The following is a 23,667-nucleotide window of genomic DNA, read 5'->3' as shown; positions in this document are numbered from 1 at the left end:
CAGGAATACTATCTTGCCTCAGAGAAAATTCCCAAAGGAAAGGCAGCCCCCCACAAATATTGACTGTGAGAGGAGAGGGAAATTACAAACGCAGACTGAAAACAGAATTTAGCAAAGGAGGCCACGCTACCTAGAAAGAAAAGACAGGAAAGAGTACTGTGCGGTCAGTATAAAAAGTACTACAAAATCCACCACAGAGAATACAAAAATCTCCACACCTAACTAAAGGCATGGAGGGTAACTCTGTGACTCCAGAGCTTCCAACTTGGCTGAGTAAATCTTAACACAGACAAAGCTGGACAAGAAAAAACATAGCAATTCACAGAACTATTAAGTCCACCGCATGTGGACTGCAAAAACAGAGCCAGGACTTATCTTTGATGATTTGGACAATCCAGAAGGAGAAACCAAGCAGAGATGTGGATCCCTAGAAAACAATGGACAACTGGCACTCAATAAAGGAAGGAGCCAGACTAAATAGCCCCGTCCAAAGTGGAAGCAGCTGATGACTGTTGTGAAGGACAAACAGCAACACTACCACTTATAACCACCGGAGGGAGCCTAAGAGCAGAACCCACAACAGAATTCACAACAGCAGGCGCCCGGAAGCATAGAAAAAGTGCACCTCAGATCGGTGATCTGACACCATGCACAGCAAAGTGTCAGATCACCGATCTTACACTATAACATGATGCCCCCCCCCCTGGGGCAATGTTATAGTGTAAAAAAAAAAATATTCCAATGTGTAAAAAAAAATTAAAACAAATTCCCAAAAAAATTATATTGTTCCTATAAATACATTTCTTAATCTAAATAAAAAAAACATACAATAAAAGTACACATATTTAGTATCGCTGCGTCCGTAACAACCCCACCTATAAAACTATATCACTAGTTAACCCCTTCAGTGAACACCGTAAAAAAAAAAAAAAAACGAGGCAAAAAACAAAGCTTTATTCTCATACCGCCAAACAAAAAGTGGAATAACACGCGATCAAAAAGACGAATATAAATAACCATGGTACCACTGAAAACATCATCTTGTGCCGCAAAAAACGAGCTGCCATACAGCATCATCAGCAAAAAAATAAAAAAGTTATATTCCTCAGAATAAAGCGATGCAAAAATAATTATTTTTTCTATAAAATAGTTTTTATCGCATAAAAGCGCCAAAACATAAAAAAAGATACAAAAGAGGTATCGCTGTAATCATACTGACCCAAGGAATAAAACTGCTTTATCAATTTTACCAAATGCGGAACGGTATAAATGCCTCCCCCAAAAGAAATTCATGAAAAGCTGGTTTTTGGTCATTCTGCCTCACAAAAATCGGAATAAAAAGCGATCAAAAAATGTTACGTGCCCGAAAATGTTACCAATAAAAATATCAACTCGTCCCGCAAAAAACAAGACCTCACATGACTCTGTGGACTGAAATATGGAAAAATTATAGCTCTCAAAATGTGGTAACGCAAAAAATATTTTTTGTAATAAAAAGTGTCTTTCAGTGTGTGACGGCTGCCAATGATAAAAATCCGATAAAAAAAACCAGCTATAAAAGTAAATCAAACCCCCCTTCATCACCGCTTAGTTAGGGAAAAATTAAAAAATTAAAAAAAATGTATTTATTTCCATTTTCCCGTTAGGGTTAGGGCTAGGGTTAGGGTTAGGGTTAGGGTTGTGCTATGGTTAGGGCTAGGGTTAGGGCTAGGGTTAGGGTTAGGGCTAGGGTTAGGGCTAGGGTTAGGGCTAGGGTTAGGGTTAGGGCTAGGGTTAGGGCTAGGGTTAGGGTTAGGGTTAGGGTTGGGGCTAGGGTTAAGGCTACAGTTAGGGTTGGGGCTAAAGTTAGGGTTAGGGTTGGGGCTAAAGTTAGGGTTAGGGTTGGGGCTAAAGTTAGGGTTAGGGTTTGGATTACATTTACGGTTGGGTATAGGGTTGGGATTAGGGTTAGGGGTGTGTCTGGGATAGAGGTGTGGTTAGGGTTACCGTTGGGATTAGGGTTAGGGATGTGTTTGGATTAGGGTTTCAGTTATAATTGGGGGGTTTCCACTGTTTAGGCACATCAGGGGCTCTCCAAACGTGACATGGCGTCCGATCTCAATTCCAGCCAATTCTGCGTTGAAAAAGTAAAACAGTGCTCCCTCCTTTCCGAGCTCTCTCGTGTGCCCAAACAGGGGTTTTCCCCAACATATGGGGTATCAGCGTACTCAGGACAAATTGGACAACAACTTTTGGGGTCCAATTTCTCCTGTTACCCTTGGGAAAATACAAAACTGGGGGCTAAAAAATAATTTTTGTTGGAAAAAAAAGGATTTTTTATTTTCACAGCTCTGCGTTATAAACTGTAGTGAAACACTTGGGGGTTCAAAGCTCTTACAGCACATCTAGATGAGTTCCTTAGGGAGTTTACTTTCCAAAATGGTGTCACTTGTGGGGGGTTTCTACTGTTTAGGTACATTAGGGGCTCTGCAAACGCAATGTGACTCCTGCAGACCATTCCATATAAGTCTGCATTCCAAATGGCGCTCCTTCCCTTCCGAGCCCTCCCATGCGCCCAAACGGTGGTTCCCCCCACACATATGGGGTATCAAAGTACTCAGGACAAATTGGACAACAACTTTTGGGGTCCAATTTCTCCTGTTACCCTCGGGAAAATACAAAACTGGGGGCTAAAAAATAATTTTTGTGGGAAACAATTTTTGTTTTATTTTTACGGCTCTGCATTGTAAACTTTTGTGAAGCCCTTGGTGGGTCAAAGTGCTCACCGCACCTCTAGATAAGTTCCTTATGGGGTTTACTTTCCAAAATGGTGTCACTTGTGGGGGTTTCAATGTTTAGGCACACCAGTGGCTCTCCAAACGCAACATGGCGTCCCATCTCAATTCCTGTCAATTTTGCATTGAAAAGTCAAACGGCACTCCTTCCCTTCCGAGCTCTCCCATGCGCCCAAACAGTGGTTTACCCCCACATATGGGGTATCAGCGTACTCAGGACAAATTGTACAACAACTTTTGTTGTCCAATTTCTTCTCTTACCCTTGAGAAAATAAAAAATTGGGGTTGAAAAGATAATTTTTGTGAAAAAATATGATTTTTTATTTTTACGTTTCTGCATTATAAACTTCTGTGAAGCACTTGGTGGGTCAAAGTGCTCACCACACCTCTAGATAAGTTCCTTAGGGGGTCTACTTTCCAAAATGGTGTCACTTGTGGGGGGTTTCAATGTTAAGGCACATCAGTGGCTCTCCAAATGCAACATGGCGTCCCATCTCAATTCCAGTCAATTTTGCATTGAAAAGTCAAATGGCGTTCCTTCGCTTCCGAGCTCTGTCATGCACCCAAACAGTGGTTTACCCCCACATATGGGGTATCGGCATACTCAGGACAAATTGTACAACAACTTTTGGGGTCTATTTTCTCCTGTTACCCTTGGTAAAATAAAACAAATTGGAGCTGAAGTAAATTTTTTGTGAAAAAAAGTTAAATGTTAATTTTTATTTAAACATTCCAAAAATTCCTGTGAAACACCTGAAGGGTTAATAAACTTCTTGAATGTGGTTTTGAGCACCTTAAAGGGTGCAGTTTTTAGAATGGTGTCACACTTGGGTATTTTCTATCATATAGACCCCTCAAAATGACTTCAAATGAGATGTGGTCCCTAAAAAAAAATGGTGTTGTAAAAATTAACTAAATTAATTAATTAATTAAAAAGTCAACTTTTAACCCTTATAACTCCCAAAAAAACAAACAAAAAAAAATGTTGGTTCCTAAATTGTGTTGCTGTAAAGTAGACATGTGGGAAATGTTACTTATTAAGTATTTTGTGTGACATATCTCTGAGATTTAATTGCATAAAAATACAAAGTTGGAAAACTGCAAAATTTTCAAAATTTTCACCAAATTTCCATTTTTTACACAAATAAACGCAGGTAATATCAAAGAAATTTTACCACTATCATGAAGTACAATATGTCATGAGAAAACAGTGTCAGAATCACTGGGATCCGTTGAAGCGTTCCAGAGTTATAACCTCATAAATGGACAGTGGTCAGAATTGTAAAAATTTGCCCGGTCATTAACGTGCAAACCACCCTTGGGGGTGAAGGGGTTAAAATCCACAAAATGAATGAACATGCTGCGTATTTTTCCACGGAAAAATTTTCTGCGGTCATTTGATTAGTTTTCTTTCAGAACAAAAAGAATAAAATACATAGAGCAATGTAATACTGCAGCTTACAGAAATGTGATGTACTTGAACAAGAAATAAAAGCCAATCGTTGCTGGCTAGAGAAAATGAATATTGAGCTACACTGGCTTGCAATTTATTTTATTACTTAAGGTACCGTCAGCTGTTTTCTCTGTTTTTTGCTTAGAACAGAACAGAATTACTAAACATGTCACAATGTGCAATTGGCTGCATGTAGAGATCAAAGGTTTTGGTTACACATTCAAGCATGGTCTATGCATAGGCATATGGAAAAAATGACGTACACTGTATGAGGTTTAAGATAAAAATATTAGCTTTATGCTAGCCAAAATGCAATTTGACGTTCTACTGTGTACATAACAAAAATCCTACCATCAACCATAAATACATAAAAGGTAATGATAAGAACATGTTACTGGGGCTACAGGAAAATAATTCATTTGTTCATCAGTAGCACATACCTACAGCATCTGATAATCCATATACTTTCTGACCATATGCATCATTTTTGTCCCAGACAAATGTATAGGCTAAATTTGGTGATGCCTGGAAAGTTTTTTGGAATAGATGTCCTTCTACTGCCACCATCAAATGAACTTTAATGAGGTTTAGTGGAACAGTTGACTGAGTCATAGTGATCTTCAGCAATGACTTGTATCCTGGAGTTCGAGAGCTCAGATAACAAAGTCTTAGATTTGAGCCAGGCATCTCTATCTCCTCATGTAGAACCTAAAACATGAAGATATTTTAAAGAAATTTCACAAATCAATAAAGCATACTACAAACAGGGAATAAAACATAAATCTCATAATACATTTTCTCTCTCCTTGAAAGTATGGTCTGCAACACATTATTTTCCATTCTAAATCCCCATCTACAGGGTGAGCTATTTTTTGGATACACCTGTTTGTGGCACATTAGTATATGGGAGGGGGAAAACTTTTCAAGATTGGCGGTGACCATGGCGGGCATTTTCAATTCAGCCATTTTGGATTCAACTTTATTTTTTCCAATGGGAAGAGGGTCATGTGACATCAATCTTATTGAGAATTTCACAAGAAAAGCAATGGCTTGCTTGGTTGTACTGTAATTTTATTCTTTCATGAGTTATTTACAAGTTTATGACCACTTATAAAATGTGTTCAAAGTGCTGCCCATTGTGTTGGATTGTCAATGCAACTTTCTTCTCCCACTCTTGACATACTGATAGCAACACCACAGAAGAAATGCTAGCACAGGCTTCCAGTATCTGTTGTTTTTTCTCCGCAAGGAGAAACGATACTTCTTGGATATCGGTCGGATGCCTTTCACACAGCCAAACCAGATCTCCACTTTGCACTGACAAGAGGCAGTACCCCAAATCACAGTGTCTGCAAATTGAGATTCTGGTTTGGCTAACATCCTAAGTCATGTGACAAGGCTCATTAAAGGGTCAACATTGACTTGTAGGATTGCTACCTTCCAATAAGTGGCACTAGAGTTCTAGTTTTCTTCCTCTTTGAAGAGACAATTTGTATAATTAGCAAATTTCCCAGAGGAGGCTGACTCCAAATACAGCAGATTCTTATGATTCTTATGATCGGTAATAACAGTAACCTGATGTACCGACCCCTCCAAGAAGTGTCGCCATTCCTCAAAGGCCAACTTGATTGCCAACAACTCCCTGTTGCCGATATCGTAGTTATGTTCGGCGGACGACAGTTTCTTGGAGAAATAGGCGCACGGACGCAAACCACTCAAAGATGAGCCTTGAGATAGTACCGCCCCCACACCAACCTCAGATGCATCGACTTCCACAACAAAGGGTTTTGATACGTTTGGCTGCACAAGAATGGGGGCTGAAACAAAACTGTTCTTAAGAAATTCAAATGCGCGCACAGCAGCCTCAGGCCAAATGGAGAAATTGGTACCCTTTTTAGTCATGTCAGTTAGCGGTTTAGCAATGATGGAAAAATCCTTGATAAATTTCCTATAGTAGTTAGAAAACCCAAGGAACCGCTGAAGTGCTTTCAGGTTATCAGGACGTTCCCAATGCAGCACCGCTTGCACCTTAGCGGCGTCCATTTTAAAACCAGAAGCAGACACAATATAACCCAAGAAAGGCAACTCTTGAACAGAAAATACACATTTCTCAAGTTTAGCATACAGCTTATTCTCTCTGAGAAGCTGTAACACCTGCCTGACATGATTTAAATGAGCATCACGGTCGCAAGAATATATGAGGACGTCATCTAGGTACACGATAACGAATTTCCCCAAAACATTTGAGAACACATCATTGATGAAATGTTGGAACACTGCAGGTGCGTTAGTCAACCCAAATGGCATAACCAAATCCCCCCCCTCAGGGGTATTAAAAGCCGTCTTCCACTCATCACCTTGACGGACTCTTATGAGGTTGTACGCCCCCCTGAGGTCAAGCTTGGTAAACCACTTAGCACCCGCCACCTGGTTGAACAAATCTGGTATCAGTGGCATCGGGTATGGATCACGAACCGTAATCTGGTTCAACTCCCTGAAATCCAAACACGGGCGTAATCCGCCATCTTTCTTCTTCACGAAAAAGAACCCTGCTGCCACCGGCGAGGATGACGGCCTGATGTGCCCTTTGCTCAAGCTTTCAGCAATATAATCTTTTAACGCTTGAAGTCACCGCAGCCACACATGTGGCCAGGCAATTCTCCTGGCAGAACTCGCTCCATTGAATTATGTCCTGAGTTTTCCAGTCAATTACCGGGTTGTGCATGGACAACCAAGGAAAACCCAAAACTACCTGAGCAGGAAGATTCCTGAGCACCTTACATGTAACCCGCTCGGAATGTAGAACCCCAATGTGGAGTTTCACCTCAGCCACAAATTCAGTAATCTCCCCCTGAGAGAGAGCAGCATTGATGGTGACCACGCGGATAGGATGAGACAGTTTTTCAATCCTAAAACCTGCTGTGCGCACAAACTCCTCATCAATGAGATTTGAGGCTGAACCACTATCCACAAAAACAGTAATTGGCAGCTCACTGCCAGTGATAAAAACCTTAGCAGGGAGCATGCATTGAGAAACCACCATGGAGGATATACATAAGCTCAGATTGGTCTCCTCCACACCCTCTGAGCTTAGAAGTTTTCCGCCGTTGCATTTTTCTTAGACAGCAGAGGACAGATGTTAATAAAATGACCAGTTTTACCACAGTAAAAACAGGCTCCCTGCTTCCTGAGCTCAGGGGCTCGACGCTTCACATGTGACACCTCTGCGATTTGCATAGGCTCCATGGGCTCACCTGCAGCAACCTCACGTGAACCTAAACCCTCTCCCATAGGTGGTGTCTCATGCTCCCCCTGACGCAAACGGCAATCAATGCGGACAACCAGACTCATAGCGGAATCTAGAGAAGCTGGAGTCTCGTACATCAGAAGGGCTTTTTTAACCCTTCCAGAACCCCATGAATAAACTGACTCCGCAATGCTGGATCATTCCATTGTGTATCGATCGCCCAGCGATGAAATTCAGAACAGTAATCCTCTGCAACTCGCTCCCCCTGGCGAATAGTGCGTATCTTAGATTCTGCTAGAGCCATTCTGTCAGGTTCATCTTAGATTTTTCCAAGAGAGGAAAAAAAACTCTCCACAGAGTCAAATGCAGCAGAATCAGATGGCAAAGAAAATGCCCATGCTTGGGGATCCCCGCTTAACAATGACAACACCAGGCCCACACGCTGAGCCTCATTACCCGAGGAGATCGGGCGCATACGGAAATATAGTTTGCAAGCTTCACGAAAAGAAACAAATTTACTGTGTTCCCCAGCAAATTTTTCAGGCAAAGGGAATTTAGGCTCAGCAACTCTTCCTGTCGCTCCAGCTTGCACATTAGATACTGCTAGTCCCTGTTGCAGAACTGCCCCCCTCAACTCAGTGACCTGAAGGGACAGCGCCTCCAACTGGCGGGTTATGGAAGTCATGGGATCCATGACAAAAGAAAAAAAAGAAATCCCTTTTTTTTTCTTTTTTGTTGTTGGGTCGATTATAATGTCACGGGGAGACTAGGTGAGCGAGAGCTAATAACCCGGGCACCTGCAATTTACCTTAGACTAGGGAAATCCTGACTGACCCTCTACCTGGAGTTTACACTGATGGTGTGCATGTCCAGGCCTCGAACCTCACCCTGTCTCCTGTTTCAACCCTAGGCTGAAACCTCCGCCCACCACCCAGTGAAGAGGTAATATACCAATACCCACAGTTAGCACAGACAAGGATAAAGGAAAATATACACCATGCCGCAGTCACTCAGGAATACACTATAAATGTGCAGGGCAAAATAAATACAAATATAGGTAGGAGTAAATAAGACTAAGGAAAATACACCACCAGCAACGAATCTCCAACAACCAGCTCTCCACTCCAGACCGAGATAACAACGCACAAGACAGAAGCTATAATCGGTGACGCCCAATGATCAGGAAAACTATTTAAAGGCAATGGGCATGGCCCAGCTTCCAATCCGAGGATCAGGTAAATTAACCCGGGGACAGCTAGATAAAATCTAGCCGACGCCAATGAGCAAATAGTGGTCAAAAGCGGAATTACCGCTGTCTGTCGAACGACCTGGTCTGAACAGCGTCCGACATGACACTTGGCATGCTTAGCATGTCAATCTCCGCATGGAGAAACTATACTTCTTGGGTATTTTTAATAAAAGACTTTGAGCTATAATATGCTCGGTTTTTGGACAGTTGTGCTCATGCTTTTATGTTGAGCATGTACAGTTTAATTTGGTTATTTCCACTTCAATCAAAATGGCATTAGCAGAGATTTTTTGCTGGGGACCTTAATTTTTTCCCCTGCATGAATCAATCAAAAGTAGGCTAATATTATGCAGGGGAAAAGAACCGAGCAGAGCTGTGTGTCATTAAAAACACTTCAGCATCTGCAGCTCTTGTCCTATGCACTGTCAGTATGGGGAAAATAGAATATAGCAGAGAATGGCTCACACTGCTGTGAGATGGGAGCTGCTGATGCGGAGGCATTTATAATGAAACACTCTGCTCTACTCCCTTCCTTTGATTGTAATCAAAGTATATGCCAGCAGTAAAATCAGAGAGGAGAGCAGGGTTGTGTTTTTTTACATGTCTCACACACAGAAACTTGAGTCTGACATGCTTTGGGGCCATGTTCTTTTTTTCCTGCATGACACTGCCTGCTTAAGATTGGTGAATGTAATGGAGGAATAAAAGTAACCTCCCCCAGAGACGACTCTATGCTAATGAGTAATGACCACTTAAGGTACCTTCACATTAAGCAACGCTGCAGCGATAGCGACAACGATGCCGATCGCTGCAGCGTCGCTGTTTGATCGCTGGAGAGCTGTCACACAGACCGCTCTCCAGCGACCAACGATGCCGAGGTCCCCGGGTAACCAGGGTAAACATCGGGTTACTAAGCGCAGGGCCGCGCTTAGTAACCCGATGTTTACCCTGGTTACCAGCGTAAAATGTAAAAAAAACAAACAGTACATACTTACATTCGTGTCCCCCGGCGTCCGCTTCCTGCACTGACTGAGCACCGGCCCTAACAGCAGAGCGGTGACGTCACCGCTGTGCTGTACTTTCACTTTCACTTTACGGCGCTCAGTCAGTGTGGGAAGCGGACGCCGGGGGACGCGAAGGTGAGTATGTAGTTAGTTTTTTTTACATTTTACACTGGTAACCAGGGTAAACATCGGGTTACTAAGCGCGACCCTGCGCTTAGTAACCCGATGTTTACCCTGGTTACTAGTGTAAAACATCGCTGGTATCGTTGCTTTTGGTGTCAAACACGACGATACACGCCGGTCTGACGACCAAATAAAGTTCTGAACTTTGTTCAACGACCAGCGATATCACAGCAGGATCCTGATCGCTGCTGCGTGTCAAACTAAACGATATCGCTATCCAGGACACTGCAACGTCACGGATCGCTAGCGATATCGTTTAGTGTGAAGGTACCTTTAGTCTTAACAAAGTATGCACAATGGAGATAAGAAATTACAAAATAAAACTGTATTATTCTGCTCTGCGGCTGCTATTCCATGATTTAGCCAGTTTAACATACTAAAACTGGTAAAAAGGTCCTATTTAATACACATAATTTGTTCTGATGTTGCATCTTATTCTAGTATTTTTTTTTTCAACAAATGATTCATTGGCTTGAATCTTTATTTTTACACAATGAAAACCATAATGTTAAAATTACTCTGAATCTATAAAACAAAAAGGTATTATAAAGTTAGGAGATTTTGTACATCACTTCATAATGTACGAGTTAAGATAAATGAAAACTTGAATTACAAAGGAATATTTATTTTTTCTTATTATTAGTGTTGAGCATTCCGATACCGCAAGTATCGGGTATCGGCCGATACTTAGCGGTATCGGAATTCCGATACCGAGATCCGATACTTGCCGAGTATCGGATACCGGAATCGGAAGTTCCCAGGATTCAAACTGCACAAATTTGTACGAAATCAGCCAATGAGAATGATTCCAAGTGTGGGCACATCCTGTTCAGCATGGAGGGCATGAAACTACTGGCAAGGCTGTGATTGGCTGCTGAAATGATGTCATGATGCAGTTTAAAAGTCGCTGGCGCCATTTTGCGCTCACTCTGCTGTGAATTCAGTTAGTGACAGGACGCTGTTTGCTGACTGAGGGCCAGTTTAGAGATAGCGATTTGCTTCTTTGTGCTTTTCCAAGGCTAATTTAGCAACCGCTGTGTTCACCTACTAATCACCTTGCTTTTGCCTTGTAGCGCTGTTTTCACAGCGATCTGCAAGGTCTGTGTGTGTGTGTGTGTGTGTGAGTGCAGCCCACTCTCTAGTCTGAGTGCAGCCACATAGGCCATCCATAGCTGGTTGTATTCAGTTCAGGGAGGGTGGTTCATTGCCTCATACTGTTCTTTTTTTTTTTTTTTTCCAAGTATTGTAGTCTGCTGCTAATTTTTTCAAAAAAATCCTATTAGTGTCTTTCCACCCGTCTCCAGCTAATTTGTGGAAAAACACTACATAGGATAACGTAGAGGAGGGTTTTTGGGCCTTGCAGCGCCGTTTACGGCTGTCTGCACGGTCTCCGTGTGACTGCAGCTCGCCCTGTAGTCTGTGAGCAGCCATAGCCTGGTTGTCTCCAGCTCAGGGTTCTTCACTGCGTCATACCGCAAAATCAATTTTCCTTTTGTTTTAAGTAGTGCAGGCTGCTGCACATTTTTTCAAAAAATTCCTATTAGTGTCTTTCCACCCATCTCCAGCTAATTTGTGGAAAAACACTACATAGGATAACATAGAGGAGGGTTTTTGGGCCTTGCAGCGCCGTTTACGGCTGTCTGCACGGTCTCCGTGTGACTGCAGCTCGCCCTGTAGTCTGTGAGCAGCCATAGCCTGGTTGTCTCCAGCTCAGGGTTCTTCACTGCGTCATACCGCAAAATCAATTTTCCTTTTGTTTTAAGTAGTGCAGGCTGCTGCACATTTTTTCAAAAAATTCCTATTAGTGTCTTTCCACCCGTCTCCAGCTAATTTGTGGAAAAACACTACATATGATAACGTAGAGGAGGGTTTTTGGGCCTTGCAGCGCCGTTTACGGCTGTCTGCACGGTCTCCGTGTGACTGCAGCTCTATCTGTTGTCAGTTCAGCCCCCAAAAAATAAATAAATAATAAAGTTCACCAAACACACCAGTGACACCACTTTACATTTGTGTAGGCCACATTAGCTCACATTAAAGTCTAGTCCACACTTTAGAAAATTAGTGTTTCTTATACCTGTTAGGAGTTGTTCAGGAATAAGCACACAAAGCCGTTAGTACTTTTCTGCTTATCTTTATCAGTCAACCAAGATGAAGAAGGCAGTGAGTAAGGCACGTGGGCGTGGGCGCGGAGCAGGGAGGGGACGTGGGGATTCTGTGCCTGCTGCGGGCACCGGTGACTCATCAGCACCCACTTTCACCAGGGAACAGTCATTCATGCGCAGCTTTGTCACAGAGCGCCGTACACCGCTGCTGCGTGAAGAACAAATTGAAGCCGTTGTCGGATGGATGGCAGCTAATGCATCAACTTCAATTAGTGCCACATCCTCTCAGACACAGAGCACTGGAGAGCAGCCATCTGTCTCTTCACCACCTGCCAAATTGGCCAGGCAGACAGAGAGCCCAGGACAGGAGCCGTCTCTATTTCTGTTCTCTGAATCTCTTGGCTTGGAAACAGGGGGCCAGCCAAGCAGCATTGGAGAAATGGAAGAAGAGGCAGGGTGCAGTGATGCCCAACAGCTTTTTCTCTCTTCCTCTGAAGAGGCGGGTGGGCCAGTGGCTCCGGTCACCACATCGCAGGCCGCATCAGCTGATGATGACACTCAGGTGCCACTTACTGGTGCGTGCTCTGCTGCTGAGACTACCCAGGAGGAGCAGTTGGGGGCAGAGGGTAGTGTAGATGATGAGGTCCTTGACCCATCTTGGCATGAGGGACAGGAAGGTGGTGGGAGCAGCTCTGAGGAAGAGATTCCCCGTACGGCCCAAAGAGGGAGAGGGAGGGGGAAGACTGCGGATCCTGCAGCCTCCGCTTTGGCACCCGTTAGGAGCATGTCTCTTCCAAAAGCCAAAAAGGGCGCTCCCAAGACTTGCAGTGCCTGGTCCTTTTTTGACACAGTTGCAGATGACATTTGCTATGTCAAATGCAAGGTGTGTCATCACAAAGTCAAAAGAGGGAAAAATGTCAGCAACCTCAATACCTCCAACATGTGGAAACATGTGCGCACCAGGCACCCGGCGGAGTTAGAAAAACACACTGAAGAGCTAGGCCAACCAACAGCGGCAGCTACCACCTCTTCAGCTCGTGTTGCCTCTTCCTCCAGCTCACACGCAGCTGGTTCGGCTTCCTCCCAGGAACGCCGTGGAAGAACCTCTGGCCTTGTTGTCCAGAGACCCGCTGTAATTCCACCCGCAGCACCACTTTCCCAGTCATCCACACACTCCCAGCCCAGTCTACAGCCATCGGTAGTACAGGCATGGGAGAAAAGGCGGCCTTTCTCGTCAAACCACCCACGAGCACAGGCTCTGACTGCAGGCATTGCCAAACTTCTGTCACTGGAAATGCTGTCATTCAGGCTGGTGGAGACTGACAGCTTCCGTGACTTGATGTCATTGGCAGTCCCACAGTACAATGTGCCCAGCCGCTTTTACTTCAGCAGGCAAGCCGTCCCTGCCCTGCACAAGCATGTGGAGGGACACATAAAACACGCGCTACCGAATGCCGTCAGTAGCAAGGTCCACCTCACCACCGATGCGTGGACCAGTCAACATGGACAGGGGCGATACCTTTCCCTCACTGCCCATTGGGTTAATGTCGTTGAGCCGGGTAGAGACCGTGCGAGTGGCGCAGGACGTGTCCTGCCCACTCCAAGGATTGCAGGAATCCATTCTGTACGCATTGACTCCTCCTCTTACACCAGTTCCTCAGAATCATCGCTGCAGGAGCCGTCACAGTCCACCTCCACATGGACCCGTGATGAACGTTTACCTGTTACGACCGACATGAGCACAGCCGTGGCCAAACGTCAACAGGCCGTCTTGAAATTAATTTCTTTGGGGAATCGAAGCCACACAGCGCAGGAGCTCTGGAATGCCATCAAGAAGGAGAGCGATGTGTGGTTTGTGCCAGCGAATCTCCAGCCAGGCATGGTAGTGTGTGATAATGGCCGAAATCTGGTGGCAGCTCTGGGCCTCGGCAACCTCACTCACATCCCATGTCTGGCACATGTGCTCAATTTGGTCATGCAGAGTTTTTTGAGGGACTATCCGGATCTTGATGCACTGCTGCACAAGGTCCGCCTAGAGTGTGCTCACTTGCGGCGTTCCAGCACGGCAAAAGCGCGCATTGCGGCTCTGCAGCGCCGACACCACCTGCCGGAACATCGCATCATATGTGACCTACCTACCAGGTGGAATTCCACGTTACATATGTTGGAGCGGTTGTGTGAGCAGCAGCAAGCTGTAATGGAGTACCAGCTGCATCAGGCGCAAAGAAGTCGCACTCCGCGCCGTTCAGACTTCACAACCACAGAGTGGGCCACTATGAAGGACGTCTGCCAGGTTTTGCGTCCCTTCGATTATTCCACGCGGATGGCGAGTGCAGATGATGCACTAGTCAGCATGACTGTCCCCCTTATCTGCCTGCTTGAAAAATCACTTCAAGCGCTAAGGGATGATGTTGTGGAAGAGGTGGAGGATGAGGATTCACCATTTCCATCATCTTCTGGACAGTCAGCGCCACGTGGTTCCTCACAAACGCGTAGGCAGGGGACAGTTTGTGAGGAGGATGAGGAGGAGTCAATGGAGGAGGAAGACATCCGTCCAGAGGAGGGAGTTATACAATTGTCCAGTACTCAGTGTGTACAGCGAGGGTGGGGTGATGACGAGCGGGCAGAGATCACGCCTCCAGCAGGGGACAGCGTTTCTTGGGCAGTTGGCAGTCTGCAGCACATGGTGGATTACATGCTGCAGTGCCTGAGAAACGACCGCCGCATCGCCCACATTCTCAACATGTCTGATTATTGGGTGTTCATCCTCCTCGATCCTCGCTACCAGGACAACGTAGAAAGCCTCATCACACCGTTGAACCGGGAGTGAAAAATGCGGGAGTACCAAGACACACTGGTGAATTCCATCATCTTCTCCATTCCAACTGAGAGAAGTGCTGCTAGTGCATTACAAAGCAGCTCAGTGCGTCCAGGCAGTGGTGGAGGCTCTGCACAAAGAGGGAGCAGAAGCAGTGCCTCTGCCCAAGGCAAGACCAGTATGGCCGAACTGTGGCACAGTTTTCTGTGCCCGCCACAAAAGTCTACACCATCACAGACGGCTCCAGTCAGCAGGAGGCAACGGTTCCGTCAGATGGTGACAGACTACATGTCTTGCCCTCTTGCTGTACTCCCAGACGGCTCTTCCCCTTTCAAGTTTTGGGTCTCAAAGCTGGATACATGGCCAGAGCTAAGCCAGTATGCATTGGAGGTGCTGGCTTGCCCTGCGGCTAGTGTATTATCGGAACGTGTCTTTAGTGCTGCAGGTGGTGTACTAACTGACTGTCGCATGCGACTATCCTCTGATAACGTTGACCGGCTTTTTTTCCTGAAAATGAACAAGGCCTGGATCTCGCAGGAATTTGCCACTCCTCTTCCTGATTAAATAATTAGGTCACTGTCTACGTTATCCAGGTCTCCTGTTGTGTTCATCTTTCTGCCACCTGAACTTAAATTCCTGGGCTCCAACACCGCCAGTTGAGGCTCAGAAGTGCCATCTGCACAGTCAAAACATACGACCCAGTGTTATTGGGTTTCAGTAACGTCAGCTGATCCCCAGCTGTGTAGCCGGCAATGTGTCCTGCGACCGCCACGCTGACACAACAACTGAAATGTAAGGGAACCTGTCCCCCCCCCAAGGCGTTTGTTACTGAAAGAGCCACCTTGTGCAGCAGTAATGCTGCACTAGGAAAAGGTAGCTATTTTTGTTTAGCTCCTTGCACATGCAGAACTTAACACTATAAAATGTGTCCACTGATACCGTAAAACCGTCCCGGAGGTGGGACTTTCCTTCGTAATATGACGCAGCACAGCCGTCATTCCTACCCCCTTGGCGCCGTGCCCAGGCTCCTCAGCGTTGTTTGATTCCGTCCCGGAGCCTGCACTGTTATGTTATCCCTTGGCCAGGCACACTTAGCGCTGCCCGTCTTCTGACATCATTTGGTGTCAGGATGGCTGCGCCTGTGCGGCCGCGCTGGCCGAGAGCCTGCCTCGCAGTGTCTTCTGATTTAATCCCACTGGGGGCCTGAGATCCATGGACATGCGCAGTGCATATCTGAACCTCCACCTCTCACTCATCTCCCTACGGCTTCTTCAGACTGTGCGGTGTCAGCTGGTCCCTAATAGCATGCCACGGCCGTGACACCGCACAGTCTTAAGAAGCCGTAGGGAGGGGAGTGAGAGGCGAGGATATGCACTGCGCATGGCCATGGATCCCAGGCCCGCGGTGGGATTACATTAGACGACACTGCGAGGGGGGCTCTCGGCCAGCGTGTCCGCACAGCCAGCCTGACACCAAATGATGTCAGAAGATGGGCAGCGCTAAGTGTGCCTGGCCAAGGGATAACATAACAGCGCAGGCTCCGGGACGGAATCAAACAACGCTGAGGAGCCGTGGCACGGCGCCGGGGGGGTAAGAATGACGGCTGTGCTGCGTCATATTACGAAGGAAAGTCCCACCTCCAGGACGGTCTCTGTTGTGGATTCTGTTTTTGGGCTCCCTCTGGTGGTTACAGCTGGTACTGGGTGACTTTGGTGGGTTGCGGTCTCTGGTTTCCACCTGTCCATCAGAGGCTGGGTGTTTCCTATTTAACCTGGCTTTCCTGTCATTCCCTTGCCGGCTATCAATGTATCAGTGTGTCTCTGTTACCTTTGCTACCTGCTCCTAGGCCTTCAAGACAAGCTAAGTCTGGATTTCCCTGTTTCATGTTTGCTTTCATGTTTTTAGTCCAGCTTGCAGATATGTAATTCTCTGCTGCTGGTTGCTCTAGTGGGCTGAAATTACCACTCATGTACCATGAGTTGGCACATGAGTTCAAGTAATTTCAGGATGGTATTTTGAAGGGGTTTTAAGCTGACCGCACAGTTCACCTTTTGTATCCTCTGCTATCTAGCTTAAGCGGGCCTCATTTTGCTGAATCTGTTTTCATAACTACGTTTGTGCCTTCCTCTCATTTCACCGTCATTATATGTGGGGGGCTGCTATTTCTGTGGGAATATTTCTCTGGAGGCAAGATAGGTCTGTGATTCTTCTGATAGGGGTAGCTAGATCTCCGGCTGGCGCGAGACGTCTAGAGTCCCCCCAGGAACGTTCCGCGGCTGCTGTTAGTTGAGTGTTGAGGTTCAGGATCGCGGTCAGCTTAGGTTCCATCACCCTAGAGCTCGTCCTGTTTTTGCCCGTGTTATGTGTTTAATTCCCTGCCATTGGGAACATGACAGTATAGCCGGCCCACAAAGTGTTAATTGTTTGGGCTGAAGCAGGAGAAAAAGAAGTGTTGAAGGGAATTTTTTTTTTCCCTCAGAGTTTTGCTGCCTAGCCCTTAATTGCTGTCTAGCTGCTTCTTACCTCCTCTTAACCCTTGAATGGCTCTGACCTTAGCTGTTTAACATGGATGTCCAGAGTTTGGCTTCCAGCCTGAATAATCTTGCTGCAAAAGTTCAAAACATACAGGATTTTGTTGTTCACACTCCTATGTCTGAACCTAGAATTCCTATTCCAGAGTTTTTTTCTGGAGATAGATCTACCTTCCTGAATTTCAGGAACAATTGCAAATTGTTTCTTTCTTTGAAATCTCGCTCCTCTGGAGACCCTGCTCAGCAGGTCAAGATTGTAATATCTTTCCTGCGGGGCGACCCTCAGAATTGGGCATTTGCATTGGCACCAGGGGATCCTGCATTGCTCAGTGTGGATGCGTTTTTTCTGGCACTGGGATTGCTCTATGAGGAACCTAACCTGGAGGATTCAGGCTGAAAAGGCTTTATTAGCCCTCTCTCAGGGGCATGATGAAGCGGAAGTATATTGTCAAAAATTTCGGAAATGGTCGGTGCTTACTCAGTGGAATGAGTGCGCCCTGGCTGCAAACTTCAGAGATGGTCTTTCTGAGGCCATTAGGGATATTATGGTGGGGTTCCCTGCACCTACAGGTCTGAATGAGTCTATGGCTATGGCCATTCAGATTGATCGGCGTTTACGGGAGCGCAAACCTGTGCACCAGTTGGCGGTGTCTTCTGAACAGGCACCTGAGACTATGCAATGTGATAGAATTCAGTCCAGAAGTGAACGGCAAAATTATAGGCGGAAAAATGGATTGTGTTTTTATTGTGGTGATTCAGCTCATGTTATATCAGCATGCTCTAAACGCACAAAAAAGGTTGATAAATCTTTTGCCATTAGTACTCTGCAGTCTAAGTTCATTTTGTCTGTAACTCTGATTTGTTCACTGTCATCCATTTCCGTCGATGCCTATGTGGATTCGGGCGCTGCCCTGAGTCTTATGGATTGGTCATTTGCCAAACGCTGCGGTTTTAGTCTGGAGCCTCTGGAAGTTCCTATTCCTTTGAAGGGAATTGACTCTACACCATTGGCTATGAATGAACCGCAGTACTGGACACAAGTGACCATGCGCATGACTCCCGTTCATCAGGAGGTGATTCGCTTCCTTGTACTGTATAATTTACATGATGTACTAGTGCTTGGTCTGCCATGGTTACAAACTCATAATCCAGTCCTGGATTGGAAAAAAATGTCTGTGTTAAGCTGGGGATGTCAGGGGGTTCATGATGATGCACCTCTGATTTCAATCGCTTCATCTACTCCTTCTGAGGTCCCTGCTTTTTTGTCTATCGGGATGTTTTTGAGGAGCCTAAGTTCAATTCGCTCCCTCCTCATAGGGATTGTGACTGTGCTATAGAATTAATTCCTGGCAGTAAGTTCCCTAAGGGTCGTTCATTTAATCTGTCAGTGCCAGAGCATACTGCTATGCGGAATTATATTAAGGAGTCCTTGGAAAAGGGACATATTCGTCCATCTTCGTCCCCTCTGGGAGCAGGTTTTTTTTTCGTGGCAAAAAAAGATGGTTCCCTGAGGCCTTGTATAGATTATCGCCTTCTGAATAAGATTACAGTCAAATATCAGTATCCATTGCCATTATTGACTGATTTGTTTGCTCGCATTAAGGGGGCTAGGTGGTTCACTAAGATAGATCTTCGCGGTGCGTATAATCTTGTGCGGATAAAGCAGGGTGATGAGTGGAAAACCGCATTTAATACGCCTGAGGGCCATTTTGAGTATTTGGTAATGCCTTTTGGACTTTCTAATGCTCCTTCAGTCTTTCAGTCCTTTATGCACAATATTTTCCGTGAATATCTGGATAAGTTTATGATTGTGTATTTGGATGATATTTTGGTGTTTTCTGATGACTGGGAGTCTCATGTTCTACAGGTCAGGAAGGTGTTTCAGGTTCTGCGGGCCAATTCTCTGTTTGTGAAGGGCTCAAAGTGTCTCTTCGGAGTCCAGAAGATTTCTTTTTTGGGGTACATTTTTTCTCCTTCTACTATTGAGATGGATCCCGTCAAGGTTCAGGCGATTTGTGACTGGACACAACCTACATCTGTTAAGAGTCTTCAGAAGTTCTTGGGTTTTGCTAATTTTTATCGTCGGTTCATTACTAATTTTTCCAGTGTTGTTAAACCTTTGACTGATTTGACTAAAAAGGGTGCTGATGTTGCTAATTGGTCTCCTACGGCTGTGGAGGCCTTTCAGGAACTTAAGCGCCGGTTTTCTTCTGCTCCTGTGTTATGTCAACCAGATGTTTCACTTCCTTTTCAGGTTGAGGTTGATGCTTCCGAGATTGGAGCGGGGGCGGTTTTGTCACAGAGAAGTTCCGATGGCTCGGTGATGAAGCCATGTGCGTTCTTTTCTAGAAAATTCTCGCCCGCCGAGCGCAATTATGATGTGGGTAATCGGGAGCTTTTGGCCATGAAGTGGGCATTTGAGGAGTGGCGTCATTGGCTTGAGGGTGCTAGACATCGTGTGGTGGTCTTGACTGATCACAAAAATCTGATTTACCTTGAGTCTGCCAGGCGTCTGAATCCTAGACAGGCTCGTTGGTCGTTGTTTTTTTCTCGTTTCAATTTTGTGGTTTCATACCTGCCAGGTTCAAAGAATGTGAAGGCAGATGCTCTTTCCAGGAGTTTTGTGCCTGACTCTCCTGGAGACTCTGGGCCTACTGGTATCCTTAGGGATGGGGTAATATTGTCCGCCGTCTCCCCAGACTTGCGACGTGCATTGCAGGAGTTTCAGGCGGATAAACCTGATCGTTGTCCACCAGAAAGACTGTTTGTTCCGGATGATTGGACCAGTAGAGTCATCTCCGAGGTCCATTCTTCTGTGTTGGCTGGTCATCCTGGAATATTTGGTACTAGAGACTTGGTGGCCAGGTCTTTTTGGTGGCCTTCCTTGTCAAGGGATGTGCGCACCTTTGTGCAGTCTTGTGAAGTGTGTGCTCGGGCTAAGCCTTGCTGTTCTCGGGCCAGTGGGTTGTTGTTATCCTTGCCTATCCCGAAGAGGCCTTGGACGCACATTTCCATGGATTTTATTTCTGATCTCCCTGTCTCACAGAAAATGTCAGTTATCTGGGTTGTGTGTGACCGCTTTTCTAAGATGGTTCATTTGGTACCCTTGCCTAAGTTGCCTTCCTCCTCTGAGTTGGTCCCTTTATTTTTTCAGAACGTGGTTCGTTTGCATGGGATTCCGGAGAATATCGTTTCTGACAGGGGATCCCAGTTTGTGTCTAGATTTTGGCGGACGTTTTGTGCTAAGATGGGCATTGATTTGTCTTTCTCGTCTGCATTCCATCCTCAGACGAATGGCCAGACGGAGCGAACTAATCAGACCTTGGAAACTTATTTAAGGTGTTTTGTTTCTGCTGATCAAGATGACTGGGTTGCCTTTTTGCCACTGGCCGAATTTGCCCTTAATAATCGGGCTAGTTCTGCTACTTTGGTTTCTCCTTTCTTTTGTAATTCGGGGTTTCATCCTCGTTTTTCCTCTGGTCAGGTGGAGCCTTCGGATTGTCCTGGAGTGGACGTGGTGGTGGACAGGCTACATCAGATTTGGAATCAGGTGGTGGACAATTTGAAGTTGTCTCAGGAGAAGACTCAGCAGTTTGCTAATCGCCGTCGCCGCATGGGTCCTCGACTTCTTGTTGGGGACTTGGTGTGGTTGTCTTCTCGTTTTGTCCCTATGAAGGTCTCTTCTCCTAAGTTCAAGCCTCGGTTCATCGGTCCTTATAAGATCTTGGAGATTCTTAACCCTGTATCTTTTCGTTTGGATCTCCCGGCATCGTTTGCTATTCATAATGTGTTCCATCGCTCGTTATTGCGGAGGTATGAGGTGTGTTGTGATTCGGTTCGTGGGCTCCCCCGGTGGTCTCTTGTGGTACTGGTGTCCTGCAAGCTTTGCCTTCTCAGTTCACCTGTTCCTATCAGGATGTGGGAGTATCCTATTTAACCTTGCTCCTCAGTCATTCTAATGCTGGCCATCAATGTATCCAGAGTGATTCTGTTGCATGTTCCTGCTCCCAGTTTTCTGCTCAGCTAAGTTGGACACTTTAGTCCTTAAGTCTATTTTTGTATGTTTTGTCCAGTTTGCACTTATGTGAATCTCTGCAGCTGGAAGCTCTTGTTGGGCTGAAATTACCACTCCAGTGGCATGAGTTGTCACATGAGTTAAGGTAATTTCAGGATGGTGTTTTGAAGGGTTTTGCAGCTGACCGCGAAGTCCTCTGTTGTATCTTTCTGCTATTTAGTTAGCGGGCCTCTCTGTGCTAAATCTGCTTTCATACTACGTGTGTCTTTTCATCTGCTCTCACCGTTATTATATGTGGGGGGCTGCTATCTCCTGTGGGGACATTCTCTGGAGGCAAGCCAGGACTGTGTTTTCTTCTACCAGGGGTAGTTAGTTCTCCGGCTGGCGCGCGGCATCTAGAGACAACGCAGGAATGCCCCCTGGCTACTTCTAGTGTGGTGTGTAGGTTTAGCATCGCGGTCAGCTCTAGTTTCCATCACCCGAGAGCTTGTCCGTTTATTCTATGCTTCTGATGTTTCCTTGCCATTGGAAACCATAACAGAGGTGCCCGTTGTTCCTTCGGTTGAGCCTCCTGCTCCGGTGCTGGTGGAGGGAGAATTGGAGTATGTTGTTGAGAGGATCTTGGATTCTCGTGTTTCCAGACGTAAACTCCAGTATTTGGTTAAGTGGAAGGGTTATGGTCAGGAGGATAATTCCTGGGTGGTCGCCTCTGATGTTCATGCGACTGATTTGGTCCGCGCCTTCCATAGAGCTCATCCTGATCGCCCTGGGGGTTCTCGTGAGGGTTCGGTGACCCCTCCTCAAGGGGGGGTTACTGTTGTGGATTCTGTTTTTGGGCTCCCTCTGGTGGTTACAGCTGGTACTGGGTGACTTTGGTGGGTTGCGGTCTCTGGTTTCCACCTGTCCATCAGAGGCTGGGTGTTTCCTATTTAACCTGGCTTTCCTGTCATTCCCTTGCCGGCTATCAATGTATCTGTGTGTCTCTGTTACCTTTGCTACCTGCTCCTAGGCCTTCAAGACAAGCTAAGTCTGGATTTCCCTGTTTCATGTTTGCTTTCATGTTTTTAGTCCAGCTTGCAGATATGTAATTCTCTGCTGCTGGTTGCTCTAGTGGGCTGAAATTACCACTCATGTACCATGAGTTGGCACATGAGTTCAAGTAATTTCAGGATGGTATTTTGAAGGGTTTTAAGATGACCGCGCAGTTCACCTTTTGTATCCTCTGCTATCTAGCTTAAGCGGGCCTCATTTTGCTGAATCTGTTTTCATAACTACGTTTGTGCCTTCCTCTCATTTCACCGTCATTATATGTGGGGGGCTGCTATTTCTGTGGGAATATTTCTCTGGAGGCAAGATAGGTCTGTGATTCTTCTGATAGGGGTAGCTAGATCTCCGGCTGGCACGAGACGTCTAGAGTCCCCCCAGGAACGTTCCCCGGCTGCTGTTAGTTGAGTGTTGAGGTTCAGGATCGCGGTCAGCTTAGGTTCCATCACCCTAGAGCTCGTCCTGTTTTTGCCCGTGTTATGTGTTTAATTCCCTGCCATTGGGAACATGACAGGTCTCACGGTTTCAGGGGACACATTTTATAAGTGTTTAGTTCTGTGTTTGCAAGGAGCATAATGAAAAGAGCCACCTTTTCCTTTTGCATCTTTTGTGCTGCACAAGCTGGCTCTTTCAGCTACAAACGCCTTGGGGGGGGGGTTAAAGGTTCCCTTTCGACTTTCTCCAATCAGGCTTCGGCCTACATTGTGTTCCTCTGCATTTCCTGCTGTCCCTGGGCTCCAACACCGCTAGTTGCCGTCCAGAAGTGCTGTCCGCACAGTCCCAACAGTCCCTCCTCTGTTATTGGGGTTCAGTAACGTCAGCTGTTCCCCTGCTGTGTGTGTGGCAATCCCTCCTATCTCCTCCACCTCCTCCTCCTCCACCTGTCCCTGGGCTCCAACACCGCTAGTTGCCATCCAGAAGTGCTGCCCGCACAGTCCCAACAGTCCCTCCTCTGTTATTGGGGTTCAGTAACGTCAGCTGTTCCCCTGCTGTGTGTGTGGCAATCCCTCCTATCTCCTGCACCTCCTCCTCCTCCACCTGTCCCTGGGCTCCAACACCGCTAGTTGCCATCCAGAAGTGCTGTCCGCACAGTCCCAACAGTCCCTCCTCTATTATTGGGGTTCAGTAACGTCAGCTGTTCCCCTGCTGTGTGTGTGGCAATCCCTCCTATCTCCTCCACCTCCTCCTCCTCCACCTGTCCCTGGGCTCCAACACCGCTAGTTGCCGTCCAGAAGTGCTGCCCGCAC

General features: G+C 46.2%; 1 protein-coding gene across 7 annotated transcripts in view; it reads right to left on the bottom strand.

Moving 5' to 3' along the window:
• The window catches only part of LOC143776520 (teneurin-2-like), a 3,926,626-nt gene that overhangs the window by 606,495 nt on the left and 3,296,464 nt on the right, over positions 1–23,667 (bottom strand). For all 7 annotated transcript variants that reach the window (XM_077265978.1, XM_077265979.1, XM_077265980.1 and 4 more), the window contains one exon: positions 4,668–4,935. In XM_077265978.1, coding sequence (XP_077122093.1) covers positions 4,668–4,935 — 268 coding nt within the window. The remainder of the gene's footprint in view (positions 1–4,667; positions 4,936–23,667) is intronic.

Source organism: Ranitomeya variabilis, chromosome 5, assembly GCF_051348905.1.
Source record: "Ranitomeya variabilis isolate aRanVar5 chromosome 5, aRanVar5.hap1, whole genome shotgun sequence".
Taxonomy (NCBI): Eukaryota; Metazoa; Chordata; class Amphibia; order Anura; family Dendrobatidae; genus Ranitomeya; species Ranitomeya variabilis.
This window is presented reverse-complemented; position numbering and strand designations above follow the sequence as displayed.